Source organism: Halichoerus grypus, chromosome 2 (assembly GCF_964656455.1).
Source record: "Halichoerus grypus chromosome 2, mHalGry1.hap1.1, whole genome shotgun sequence".
Lineage (NCBI taxonomy): Eukaryota > Metazoa > Chordata > Mammalia > Carnivora > Phocidae > Halichoerus > Halichoerus grypus.
This window is the reverse complement of record NC_135713.1, coordinates 203,185,584-203,199,309: the sequence shown is the minus strand read 5'-3', so window position 1 is coordinate 203,199,309 and position 13,726 is coordinate 203,185,584. Positions and strand designations below refer to the sequence as shown.

General features: G+C 59.3%; 1 protein-coding gene across 2 annotated transcripts in view; it reads right to left on the bottom strand.

Moving 5' to 3' along the window:
• SLC38A12 (solute carrier family 38 member 12) overlaps positions 1–13,726 on the bottom strand; it is a 54,775-nt gene that overhangs the window by 4,004 nt on the left and 37,045 nt on the right. For both annotated transcript variants that reach the window (XM_036088605.2, XM_036088606.2), the window contains exon 9: positions 12,851–12,944. In XM_036088605.2, the coding sequence (XP_035944498.1) occupies positions 12,851–12,944 (94 nt within the window). The remainder of the gene's footprint in view (positions 1–12,850; positions 12,945–13,726) is intronic.

Below are 13,726 nucleotides of genomic sequence, written 5' to 3'. Positions count from 1 at the left end.
GCCAGCTGAGCGGGAACCGGCCCTTCCCCTGGAGAGCTGTTGGTGTGGTGGCGCCTGGCGAGAGGCCGGAGCTCCAGGTCGGCAGGGGCTGCTGACCGTGCTCCCTCTCCCCAGGGCATGAGGGAGGGTCTGTCTCGGGGGCTCTGGGCGCGAGAAGGGGCTGTGCTGGGGCGGTGGGCAGGGCGGCCCCGCACCGCCTTCTCTGAGGAGTGCGTGCTCCTGGCCGGGTGCCGCTCGGCTCCCTCGCGGGGCTTTCTCGGGGCCTCCTCCGCTCGCTGGCCTGGAGCGGGCCGGGGCAGAACTCATGTTCACTCTCCCTCCCTCGGCTGAAAGAGGCCGGCCTGACTGAGGCACAGGGCCCCTCCCCGCGGGGGAGGCTGGGGGTCTCCCCACTGTCCCCTCAGGCCACATCACATTCCCTGGCTCCCCGGAAGGAGGCCTTTCTCCTGGGACTCACAGAAAGCCAGACCAGTGTCTTCCCACAATGACACTTGGGAGTGGGAGTGACAGGAATGGAGCTGTCTGGCATAGGGGACAGGAGTGGGGAGGGAGCAAGGGAACAGGCCTGCGCAAACTGCCAACGAAGAAGATGATTTGTTTCTTCCTCAGCCCGCTCCTGTCCCCGCAGCTCCTAACTCTGGGCGTTCCACGACCCTCCCTGCTCCAGAGACGCTGCCTTCCGAGCTCTGGCAGGTCAAGGGGAAAGCGGAGACCCAGCTCCTCCTGTGGGCTCTCAGCCCAGCGAGCTGTCTCTGGATTAACCCCTGGAGGGCGGAGAGGGGGTGACAGGACAGCCCGGGACGCAGGCAACCTGGCTCACCAGATGTCTGGGGCTGAGTGCAGGAGGGGTGTGTGGGACAGAGATCTGTGCGGAGGAACCGCACCGCAGCAAGTGCGCTGGGCCAGGGTGGAGGTCGAGTCCCCTGGGGGCCAGGTCACAACGCGAGCTGAGCAGTCAGATGGCTACAGCTGGACGACCGCGGGAGGTGGGGACCTGGGGCCGCCCGGGGACAGGCTATTCAAGAGGCCGCGGCTGACAGTTCTGCGAGATTCAAACCCTGCTCTGCCACCATCTCAGGTGTCACCTCGTGGCCTGGTGCCACTCACAGCTCGGAACGAGTTGAGTGGAGAAAGCTGTCCCTGTGGCTCAGCCTCAGGGCCCCAGGCGCGGCGGGAGAAGGCAGAAAGCCAGCAACTCCGAGTCACTGAGTCACGGCTGCCTCCAGCCCCGGATGCTGGCTAGTGCCTCTCTGCCCCCCTTCCTCCTCAACGCTCCATCTCCAGGGAGTGCTGGGACCTGCACGCTTGCTGACCTCAAGCCCCGGGCTTTCCTTACTGCAAATACACCAAGGCACGGAGGTTTCCAAGACAGGAGGAGTTTTTAAAGCACACGGAGGCGTGGGCAACCTCCATCCTGAAGGTATAGCTACTGACGGGTGGCTTCTGGAGTCACCGTCTTGGGAGCTGTGTGTCATTATGTCAATGACGATATGGGACATTTTCTAGAACTTTCAGGGTGGCTTACAAAGGCATGGCTATGGGAGATAAGAAAACATATCTCACAATCCTCTAGCTATAATTAGGCTTACATCACAACGCTATCACCTGGATTAGTCACCCACCTTGTTCTCTTACTCAAGTCTATTTCCAAAAACTGTATCTACCCCCAAGGGCTAGATGCTGGATCCTATCCAGGAATGAAGATGCTGGAGGCTCTTAGGAGGCGATTCCAGCATTAAAAAGTGGCAGCTCCTGGAGAAGGCCCTGGAGGGGGACAGTCTCACCTGGGGGCCCTCCCCCGTGAGCCCCAGTCCCGTCAGCCACACGCTGCGCCGCTTTGTCAAAAGCTTACATAAGCCGTGTGCCTTAGCAGCACGGGGAAGCAGAGGTGCTCCATTTGCCCCCTGGATCCTGACCCAGTGCCTGCTGGGTGCCCCTTAATGCTCCAGTTGTGGGGGAAGAGGGGCATTCGTCAGAGCTGCATGTGATGAGCACACCGTTCCGAGCTGAGCAGCTCTTCTGAGGAAGGGCACACACACGATGTCTCCGGAGCAGACGCCCGAGGAACACCGCCCGGGCTTGGGATGCACTGAGGACTGGCTCTGTGAGAGGAGCCCCAGCGAGCCCTGGGAAGGGGCAGTGGAAGTATGAGGCCTGGGAGCCCTTTGGGTGCCCCCATCCCTGCCCGCCCCCGTCACTGCAAGGACACAGGGTGGGTGCTGGCCTGTTCAAAAGAAACCAGGGATGCTCTGGACTTCATGTTGTAACGGAGGGACAGAGAGGGAAGGGACCGGAAGGAAGCAGGAGGGCCAGGTCCTGGACTAGAGGCATCAGGACTCACCCCTGCACTGCAGTCCAGCCCCTCCGCTTGTGACCACACCCCCTCGTCCCTGGCTCCTCCCTCCCGCGTTCGCTGGAGGAGCAGAGTTCAACAGCCATCTCCTAGATTGATGGTCCCATCCCTGGGAGACAGCTGCTCCCCAAACTCATTAGGCCTGGTAATAAATCAGGATGAAAGGAGGGTGACAGGGTGTGAGCGACAGATTCTGTCAGAAAGCATGACAGCAGGGTTCTGAACGAGCACACTGATGCCGGAGACGTGGCCAGCCACCGCCAGAGACCCTTGTGCCCACCTGGCCACGGCTGTGTGGGAGGTGTGGACAGACACTGGACAGAGCAGTGAGCGCTCCCCGACGTCTTGCTGACCGGGGCCTGCAGTTCCCGGAGGGCAGGGGTGCCTGGCTTCTCTCTGACCCTCCCAGGCCGTGCTCAGAGAGCCCAGGGGAGGGGACCAGGGTCACAGCCCACATCCACCTGCGACCTCGCTGGAACTCACACTCCAAGGGGTGAGGAGATGCAGCGAGTTGCTGGGGATGATTCTGTGGTGGGGAAGGAGGTGAGGGCCTGACACATGTCACATGAGGAGTGGCTGTCGGCCTTGGGTGGCACAGCTGTGAGGTGAGGAGGCAGGACAAGAGACTTCTCTTTAAATAGCTGAAGTAACAGCCCATGTGAAAAACTTGCACTTGTTTCGTGTAACTCACAGCTCGGCCGGGACCACCCACCCACCCACCTGACAAAGCCGTGCTGAGTGCCCACGCGTGCCGGCACTGTTCTGGGCACCTGGGGCCAGTGCACTGAGCAGATACAAGCCCTGTCCCTTGGGAGCCCACCATCAGCCCAACCGACAGAAGTTGCAGAGACAAATTACAATAAAAGAGAGAACTGCTAACAGCCACATTAGCGGCAGGGCAGGTGATGAGATCCCCATTGTGGGAGGAGTCCAAGTCCTATCCAAGCCCACGGGCAGAAGACCAGCCGGGGGTCGCAGAGGGAGACCGGGCCTCAGGACAAGGTTCTGGCAGCAGGAGGCCAGAGGAGGAGGGGCTGGAGGCAGGCCCCCCTCCCACACCGGGAACATCTCCATTTCCAAGCTCCCACCCTAGTGACTTGGCCTAGGAGGTGTGCGACCCTCACCCGCTTACTCTGGCTGCTGCTGAGTTCCAGCCGCCGGCCTCACCACGTCCACCGGCTTTGGGGACGCAGCCTGCCCCCCGGCTCCCGCATGTCCAGTCCTCGGGAGCCCTGGGCAGACAGCTTAGCGAAGACACCTCCCTTCCCTTTCTGGGGAAGCCAGGTTCAAAGTAAATTTACACCATGACATCCCGCATGACGTCAGTGTCCCATCAGGGGGACATGGGCGACTTCAAGCGTGGCGGTCAAGGTGGTGCTGGGTACCAGGTGTCCTCTCCCTTACCCAGCACTAACTAGGCTCTCAAAGCCATCAGAAGAGAAACCCTGCTTTCCAGAGGCGGCCTCGGGCTCCTCCCCTCTCGCCAGCAAGAGCCGGGTAAGCAGCCCGGCCAGGAGCTGCGGGGCCTCACGCTGTCCGCCCTCACAGCCACACTCCCCTCAGAGTGGGGCAGGGGGTTCCTCCCCGCCTGAGTCCCCCTCCCCTGGGGCCTCACTGGCTGTCGGAAGCCACAGGTGGGCCGGGGCCTCCTAGGAGGAGCTGACTTGCTCTTGGGACAGAGTGGGGTGACGGGCAGGGGTCTGAGGGTGGGGCCCAGGGTTCTGGCTCCAGCTCTATCCTCCACGTGCCCAAACCCATTCCCGGGTAAGTGAGGAAGGGCCAGCCTGCGCTGGGGGGTGGACAGGGAGGAGCGCCTCCCGGGGCCTCCAGCAGCAGAGCAAGTGTGGCTTACACTGCGCTGGCCTCCGGGCCATGGCCGCGTGGGTGAGGCCCGGGCAGGGCTCCGCTTTCCTCACAGAATTCCAGGGTCTGCGTGGTGCTGGCATGAGCTGGACCGCCTGCCCGGGCACCCCTGGAGTTGGGGAGCATGGGGCAGGGCGCTCCTTGCCTGGAGGGGGGCGGGGCAGAGTGCTCCCGGGAGCCCCCGCCCCTCCCCCCACTGCCCCCAGGACGTTCCCCAGAGGTGCTGCAGGCACCCAGGCCATTCCGGCAATCAGCTGCTGCATCCTGCCTCGTCTGCCCGGAGACTTGACCTCACTCACGTCTCTGACCTCTGAACCTGGCCCCAGAAGTCCCGAGGCTGTGGTAGGCCCCGGCCTGCGCCGGCCCGGATACCTGGCTGCCTCTGAGCTCCCTAAGTGGCTTTAGCTTGGACACATGTGAGGCAGAGGCCATCCGTCAAGGCGGCTGTCACAAGGATGGCACTCTTCCCCAAGCAGAGAATCAACACGCCAGGGCTAATGATAATGAATGGCCATGGCGTGCCCATCCTCAGAGCTGGATCTGGGGAGGATCTGGCACCAGCTTCCTCCTTCACCACAGTGCTGCCCTCGGAGGACGCTGGGGCACAGATGTGTCTCTCCTTAGGCTGGCCAGAGGTTGGCCTGGGCCTCCTGAGATTCAGGAGGGCTGGGGGGAAGCTGACTGGGTAACACCTGGCTGAGCTGCAAACAGCTGAAGACCAAGCAGTTTCAAAGCCCTTAAGCAGGAGTAGGTGACTGAGCATTTGTTCCTTAAGTAACAAGACCGACTAGGAACGGAGAGCCGTTTCGCAGGCTCCCGAGACCCACAGGGCCGGGGGTGTGAGCGGGGGCTCACCTCCAGAAGCTCTAAGGCCTTGGAAACCACCCCGGGGGAGGGCAGGAGGCTGCTGCTCTTCCTCTAAACCAGCTCAGCTTCTCAAGTTACACTGGATTCAACCAGGTCCTGACACTGAACTGTGTCACCTTGGGTGGTCCCGTCCCTTGTCATTGCCTCCATTTTACCACCTTTAAAAATGGAGGTGATCACAGCGCACCTCATGGAGGACAGGACCAGAGGGCGCAGTGAAGCACCTGGGTGGAGCCTGGCCCAAGCCATCCCTTAGAACTTTTATCTTCGTAGAAACCTTATCTCCCATCCCGAAAATCCTGGTTCTGGGCCAGCAGGAACCTGCCAACTCACAGTTCTCACCTGATTCTCCTTTTGTTGCGAAGAGGGGACTGGGATCATCCTAGGGACCCCACCTGCCCTGGCCACGTCAGGTGCAGTCATAACCCTTCCAAGAACATCCCCTGTTCTGGGCGTCTCTGGCCCAGGCGTCAGATCTGGGCTGCTCACCCCTGTTCTGTGAACCAAGCAGCTCCCTTTTGCTCCACATAAGGCCAAACAAGGACAAAGTGTCCCCACCACTCTAGGGGGACCCTGAGTGTGTGCTCTTTCCGAACAGAGCTGAGACTGAAAAGGAATTATCTTTGGATTTCTGGGGCTCACATTGCTCCATCCTCCTTTGGCCGTCACCCTCCCACCTGAGCACAGGCTGTGGGCTCCTTTCATGCCCCCAGAAGACAGGACATACTGGCCTGTCATGCTGGGAGGAGTCCCCATCGGGAAAAATGAGAAGTTCCCTCACAGATGTGCTTGTCTACAAACGCATCTGGGGCCTCGGTCAGATTTTATCTCAGGCCGTAAGACATTCCGGGATTGCTGGTCTTGCCTGTAGTAACTCATGAAAAGTCACCTGTGTTTCCATTGAATGGAGGGAATTCAAAGCCAATCTAACTATGTTCCCAGGCTGAGTCAGCCCCTGTGGTTTCAGGAGGATTCCAGCTCTGTGGTCCTCATGGCCAGTCATCGTCATCATCACAGATGAAGAGAAGGACGTCTGGATAATTAACTTACGGACTGAGGTTCCATTCTGTGGCTGTATTATTTATTTCAAAAGGGATGCCTGGCTGGCTCAGTCAGCAGAGCATGCGACTCGATCTCGGGGTTGTGCGTTTGAGCCCCACATTAGGTGTAGAGATTACTTAAAAATATTTATCTCTGAGAACTCAGAGCAGAGTTCCTTTTTCCAAGTGTGCTGGGAGCAGGGGGCCGTGGGCAAAGAGCAAGTATTTGAGTCTCTAAAGCTATCAAGTCTCAAGTAGGAAATCAAGAGTTCTGGCCTTTCCATCCCTCCCCTTCTCACACCCTCCAAGCACAGCAAGTGGGGCCGGGAGGCAAGTGTCTCCATTTTTCATTCTTCCGCTATCAGAGCAAGCTCTGGAACAGCAAAGCCGTGGGGCCTCTGGCTAGTAGCCGACTAATCTCCTTCCGAGATTGCAAACATAAAGCTTCAGCTCTGTCACCTTTCCTGAAGGCCGCTCAGTCCTCTCCTTTTGTTGTGGACTGAATTATCTCCGCCTCCAATTCCTATGCGGAAGCCCTGACCCCCAACGAGACTGCTTGGAGATGGGGCCTCTAAGGAGGTGACAACGGTTAAATGAGGTCATAAGGGCCCTAATCTGACAAATGAGGTCATAAGGGCCCTAATCTGACGGGACCCTGGTTCTTATAGGAGGAGACAGAGATGCCAGAGCTGTTTCCCTGCATACAGAGAAAAGCCTCCGGGAGGAACAGCAAGAAGGTAGCTGTCTGCAAGGCAGGGAGAGAGGCCGCACCAGAAACCAACCCTGCCAGCACCTTTGATCTTGGGTTTCTATCTTCCAGAACCAAGAAAGTAAATCTCTACTGTTTAAGCCACCTAGCCTGTAGTATTCGGTCCTGGCAGCCTGAGTGGACGGAGGCATCTCTTCAGCGGTAGCTAGATGCACAGACAAACCGGGATGGAGAAAGCGCATGGGGAAAACAAGGAGAGGCAATGCTCCAGGGAGTGCTCAGAGGCCCCTGGGCTGCACATAAGTCCGGGAGCTCCTGGGCTGCCATGGGCCCCATTAGCTCTGAGACACCCAGGGCTGCTTCTGAGGTTCACACTGGCCTGTGTGAAGTCCAGTTCTGTGCAGAGACGCACCTGCAATCCCCCCCACTGGTCAGAGGCCTCACCCTGCTGATCACAAGCTGGGCCTCACCTCCCTCCCCTTGCCAGTGTCCAGGCAGCTGGCCCACGACCTCCCGGCCTCCTGGGATCGTCTGATGGGCCGGCCAGCACACGTCTGAGCCACATGCAGGGCAGAGCTGTTGACAACAAAGGCTGCTCACAGAAGCAGGGTGGCCGTGTGGGGCCCAGCAGGGCTCTTGGGTCAGTCCCGTTAACGAAAGGGGCAATTTGGCAGCCTGGGGCTGGCTTTTCAGCAAACTTTAACTGGGTACCCACTCTGCCCTGAGAGCAGGAAGACAGAAACTCCAGCTTCCTCTCCTTTAAAGTGCGTTTGCAGAGAGAACTTTTAGAAAACCAAGAATCAAGACGGAGATGAGACATCTACAAAAAGGTTTTCTTGGATTCCCTCCACCGGCTGAGGAACGAGAAGCCGCACACTCGATGGCCCAGGAGAGCCCTGGACAGGGGACCAGAGAGAGGGTGGGTGGGGCGATGCTGAAGGCCGATGCTGGCTGGCTGCTCGGGGATAAGGACCCCCTTCCTGGCCCTCTGAGGAGCACTGGTTGAGGGGACAGCAGTGAGTGGCTGTGGAGGAGTTCATATACCAAGCTGGCATGCCAAGCCAACAGGATGTGGGCCACAGATGGCCCAGGCAGAGAAGACCCCTGGCCGCCGCTGGTGACAGGTCAGAGCAGCCCCACCACGAGGCGCTCAGCTGAATCAGTCCTGGATCTGCAGCAGAGTCAGCCAAGCGGCCGCAGAGAATTTTGGGGACAGGTAAAAGCAGAGCCCTTATGTTCCCAGGTGACGGTCTCCTCCTGGGGACCTTCTGCTACTCGGGCCACCACCGCCGAGTCCCACCTCTCCCTGCTGGCTCGGTCTGGAAGACAAATCTGGGACACTTGCTGGGGGGAGGAAGGGAAAGCTGGGCTGAGGCGCTTCATGAGGTTCGAGTCTGCCCACGGACACTCAGAGAGGCTGGTGCCTGACCCACTTTGAGGGGAGCACAGAGACGGGCGTGATGAGCACCACGCTGCTCTGAATACACAACCAGAGAAAGGAGCCCCGTGGGTCCTTGCCAGCCCAGACCGAGGAGGGCTGCCGTGCTCCAGAGCAGTCTTTATTAGAAAGAATCAGGTTTTTAATAACACCAAGTGGGGCACCCCGAGCTGAGCCAGCTGTGTGTGTCCCCAACCGGGAGGCGTCTGCAGCGGAAGCTGGTAAGGGGGGGTGAAGTAATGATGCCATCTCAGCCCCTCCTGCTGGACAGCTCATGCCAGCATCCCAGGTGGGGACAGTCTACAGTCATTTGCTTAGGGGTTTAGGGCTCAGGCTCTGTAGCCACAGATACTGGGCCTGTGGGACAGCACTTTCGGCCGTGTCTCTCCTAAGTGTTCCCCGGTCTACTGACCACCAACAGAGTGAGAACCAGGACCTAAAGAAGAAGCCCCAGGCCGTTCTGTGAGATGCACCTGCTTCTCATTTCTCTCAGGCTCAAGCTTCCTTGGACGTGGTGAGGGTGGAGGCTGGTGGGGTGACGGGGTGCACGGGGGACCAGTGCTGGTGTGAGGCAGAGGGAAGGCTGACAGAGCCACTGTTCCTCCCGGAGGTGGCCTAGGCAATGTCCCTGATCTCATGGCCAGCCCCAAGGGAGGCTCCTGCTGAGGCCACCCCCGGGATGTACCGGCCAACGGAGATGATGACGGCGGGGCTGCACGTCGCGGCTGCTCCCTGAGTGCTGACCCCGGCCAGGCACAGTGCTAACAGCCCTCTGCACACGATTTCGGATCCCATTTTATCTTCGAGGCTGCTCCATGGGGGGGTCCTACCCCAGACAAGGAACCTGGCTGAGGCAGGCTTGGGCTGTCCGTGCACGGGACCGGTGCGGAAGGGAACAACGGGGGGAGGCGCCAGAGCCGAAGCCCTGGGGTGAGTGACGGGACAGCAAGCAGGGCTGGTCAGGAAGTCGGCTGAAGCCTGCACAACAGTCTCCCCTGCCGGACGGCACCCGGGATCCGGGTCTCCCAAACTGACCCGCCAGGGCTGCCCAGAAGTTTTGGGGGGAGCACAAGAGATGACTCAACACTGGCACTTGTCATACAGGTTCCGACATTTTCCTGGACAAGTGGCTATGGGCAAAGGCTCATTCTGGCAGCAGGAGGCGCTAATAACCGGAGGAGGGCCACTGGCCTGAAGGCTTGGGCCGTGTCCTGAGCTCCGGGGGCCCTGCTCGGGGCGGGGCTTCTGCAGTCTTCCCCAGCCTCATTTCAACAGATGGCAGAACAAATTCCTAATTAAGCACAAGAAAGTTTCCGGCTCAGCACATTTATTTATGATTTTCCGGTCCCTTTGGTGCTCATTCTTCCCTTTTGTCTTCCTAGAACCCAAGTCGGCTTATTGCCACCCTGCACGCCCGCTCGGCTCTCTTGGACAGTCTGGGCCCTAATCTGGGGAGAGGGAAGGGGCAGGGTGTGCGGGAGTGTGGGAAAGGAGGGAGGGTCAGGGGGGGACACGGCCACACAGCTGCTTCTCAGAAGCAAAATGAAAAGGAGTTTGTTGCAAACTGACAACTTGGAGCAGACTGGAGAGGACAAACGGGGCTTTGGTGCTTTCTGCTTTTGGAGGGTTCTAGAAAAACCACCTGGGGTGAGCTTGGGCCAGAGAAGAGACCCCCCCCCCCCCCGCAAACATCCCGCAGGCAGACCCCGGTCCTTCCTGCAACAGGGCTGTCTGTTCGCTGGTGCCTGGCAGTTCCCTGGGACTCCTCCAACCCTGTCGTCCCCTTCCTCGGCTCCCTGCCTGCGGCTGCCCCGGAGCCACGATGAGGGAAACCCCTCCCACCAGCAGGGAGGAAAGGGCCCAGGTGGCTCCCATGCCCCCTGCCTGGAACTGAACCCTAGGCTTGGGTACAGTCTAGAGTTTACTTAACTGGGCAATTTTTCTTTCGCTTCAGAGGGCTTTGTGTCACAGAGAGGTTAGCTTTCCAGGCGCAGGGGTCTGAGCCTCTCCGGGAGAATGACTGCCTGCACGGTCACCCAGAATGCTCTGGAGAACAGGTCTGTGGAGAGGCCCGTGCCATTTGATTATCTCTCTGATCGAAGGGAGAAAAGAGGCAGACGACTTGCAGTGACAACAACGTCACCATGCAAAAACACGAGCGTGGATGACCTTCACGTGCTGCTCTCTCCCTCAGGCCCTCGCTGCTGTCTAGCATGCCTCCCAAGGCCACTGTCACCTCACAGGGCCCAGGAGCCTGAGGGAGGGAGACTCGGAGCATCCCCACTGCAGTTCCCGGGGCTAACCAGCCTTGCTGGCCAGTGGGAGGGGGCTCTGGTTGGGAGAAGGGGAGGCAAAATGCGGTCACAGGAGGCAGGACAGTTCCACTCTGAGAGCAGTGTGGGAAGGGGACAAGGGCTTCTCTGAGATGCCTGGGAGGCCCCCGGGGCCCTGCTGGCAACCGAAGCTCAGTGCCTTCTCTGCAGGAGCTGAGTCTGGAGGGGTCTCCCACCCTGTACTGAGACACTCACTCTTTGTTTACCACCAGCCTCCTCCCCTCCCTCTTAACAATCTCCTCCCTTTTAATGAATGTTTCGCTCACCAGACGCAGGGAGGACTTGGTCATGCTCAACAAGCTCAGGGGTGTCACAGAGGCTATTAACCATCACTGTCCGGGCAGCCCTCTCGTGGGCTGACGCAGGGATCCATCACGCTGGCAGAAGCACAGGAGTCCCCCCCACCTCTCCCCACCCTGCTCCTGCCCTCTCGGGTGAGGACCACAGGCAGCAGGTCAAGGACAGCCAGTCCTGAGTGGGGGAGGGGCAGGACTTTCAGGACTCTGGGACCTGCTGTCAGGAGCGGAGGAGCGGTGACAACAGAGGTGGGCCAGGCGGACAAGAGGGGGCATACTTTTCTCTGAAGACTGCTTTACTGAGAAAACTTTTCCTTCTGAAGGTCACTAGGGCTTTCACCTACTTCCTATGAGCAGACTCATAAGGAGAAGGGTGGACAGCAGGGATTGTGATCCTTGCTGATCCCAACTTTGGGAGGTAAGCCCTCCTGGGACCCACAGAGGCTCCATTCCAGCACCTTATCCTTGGAGCCAGTGTGAGCCTTGTGTTCTAAAGTTCTCATTTTTCCCCAGGTGGTCATGTTACTTTAACCTGGGGCTTTTAAACGTGTGAATAAAATTTGCAAACCGCACCATGTAGGTGAATATAGGATTGGACCAGCTGAGTGGGGAAGACCAGGAATCCCGCTCCACCCAGGTACTGGACAAGTGTCCTCCTACTCCTCGACTTGGCTGGGTGATGAAGGACAGGTGTATCACGTTAGAGGCCTCAAAGCTAACATAGCAGATGATGCAGTCCTGCTCTCAATTCCGTGTAAGGAAGGACCAAGGTAGAAAGAGGCTACAGGCTGCCGAGTCGGGCTCAAGACAAGGCAGGACTTCCCAGTGCTGACAACCATCCCTTCCGAGTGGGGCAGGGGCCTTCCCCGTCGTGAGCTCCCGGCCAAGAGGCCATCCCGTGTGCTTGCTTGCGGAGCCTGCCCTTGCGGGAGCGGGGACTACACTGGATGACCGCCATGGTCCCTCCCGACTGGAGATGCCAGGACCCCTGGCAGTGGCTCCTTGTACTGGGATTCTGTGATCCTGAGCAGGATGTGTGAGAACTGCCGGAAATCACCTTTATCAGAAGCTGTTCTGTGCTCATCAGGATCTAGTGCTGAGGGCTGGCGTGGAGTGAGGAGCAAGGTGCGCCCTGAATCCTGAGGAGGGGCGCTGGGGCAGATGCAGTGGCAAAGGGAGCTAGAGAAGAGGGTCAGGAGGGAGGAGTCCCAACCTCGGCTTCCTTGGGAACCTCTGTGCCGGGGCAAGCGAGGTGCCAGAGTCTGGGCAGACACCCTCTGCCAGGCCTCTCAACCACAACAGCAACGGTGTTTGCTTTTAGACCAAAACATTCTTTGCTTTTAGACCAAAACAGGAATACAAATGATCCCAGAACATGTGCCGGACGATAGGGACCCCACACCCTCCAGTCTCCGGTCTAGGGGGCTCAGCAGCTGGGGCCTTCCGGGATGGTGCAGAGGAATGAACGAGCTCCCTACCACAAACCTGCTTTAGGGGGAGAGACCCCCAAACCACCCCTGAGGACGATGGTGCTCTTGCTCAGGAGGGCATCAGTCAGAAGGCATCCTGGATGGGGTGTCTTTTCACACCCCACTGCCGGCAATGCAGAGGCGGCTGCCACAGGCCGCTGGGGTTTATGGCTGTGCCACTCTCGTGCCCTGAGGGAGCAGAGCCTGACCCGGGGCCTTCAGGAGCCCTGGCCCAGCCTTGCAGATGGGGGTGCTGGGGGGACCCTGCATGGGCGTGTGAAAAAGGCTGGGCCTAGCTCGGGCTCCGTCCACACTATGTGATCTTTGTCGGGACTGTGCTTCCCCTGCCCCCCTCCTGGCTCTCGGGAATCCATGGAACCCCCGCCACCTTCCAGCTGTGCCATGAGCACACACAGCCATCTTGGAAAGTGTAAGGAAGGGACGAGAGGAGAAAGGGCAGACGCGAGAGGTCTCTCACTCACCAACCCATCTCATCAGGGAGGTCAGGATCTGCAGGTACTTGGTCTTCTGGACGTCAAAGAAGGTGAAGGGTCCGAGGAGGAGAGTGAAGACAGCCTGGGTGACAGAAACAAGCGTGAGGGGGTGCAGGGGCCGGGTGCGTGCGGCACACAGCACGTGTATGTCGGAGGACACGCTGGCCATGCGGCCTCTGACCCGGCGGCCAGTCCTAACCGCGATGTGCACCTGGGCCAGCAGAGGCTCCCCGGGAGCCAACTGCATCGAGTGGGGAGTTCCCAGGGGCGCAAGAGAAACCCAGAGCCGTCCTTCTGGGCTGTTCCTCAGGCCTCCTGTCCTGAGACAACTTTCTGGGCAAGCCCCAGGCAACACCCCAGGGACCTCGCCTGCTACTTCTCTTCAGCAAATGCTGAGGGTTCCTGGGCCCCGCACGGAGCCGGGCACGAGCCCCGATGAGGGGTGAGACAGCAGGAAGATGAGGATCTGAGAGGAATCCAGGCGCACCGTGGGCCCCCAGGTTTATGGGGCAGACAGCAAACAGGGAGGAGCGGACATAGGGGCCCCGATAGCGCAGTGGAGAGAACGCTGTGCTGAAGGTTCAGGGAAAGGATTGAGCAGGATGTCGTTAATCAGCAAAGTTTATGACTTGAAAGAAGGGAAAGGCTTGCGAGCCAGAGCCAGTGGCTTCCGGGGCAAATCTCTCAGAGGACCGTCCTGGACCAAGAAGGGACGGGACCACAGCCAGGAAAAGTGGGACTTGAATTTGGGGCTCAGTGCTCTTCCCCTGTAGGGAATAAGGAAAACCAAGTGGTTACTTAGAAAAAAAAAAAATTCAAACCCTATCTCAGAAAACCAGTCTGTGGGAAATCTGAACCCTCTCT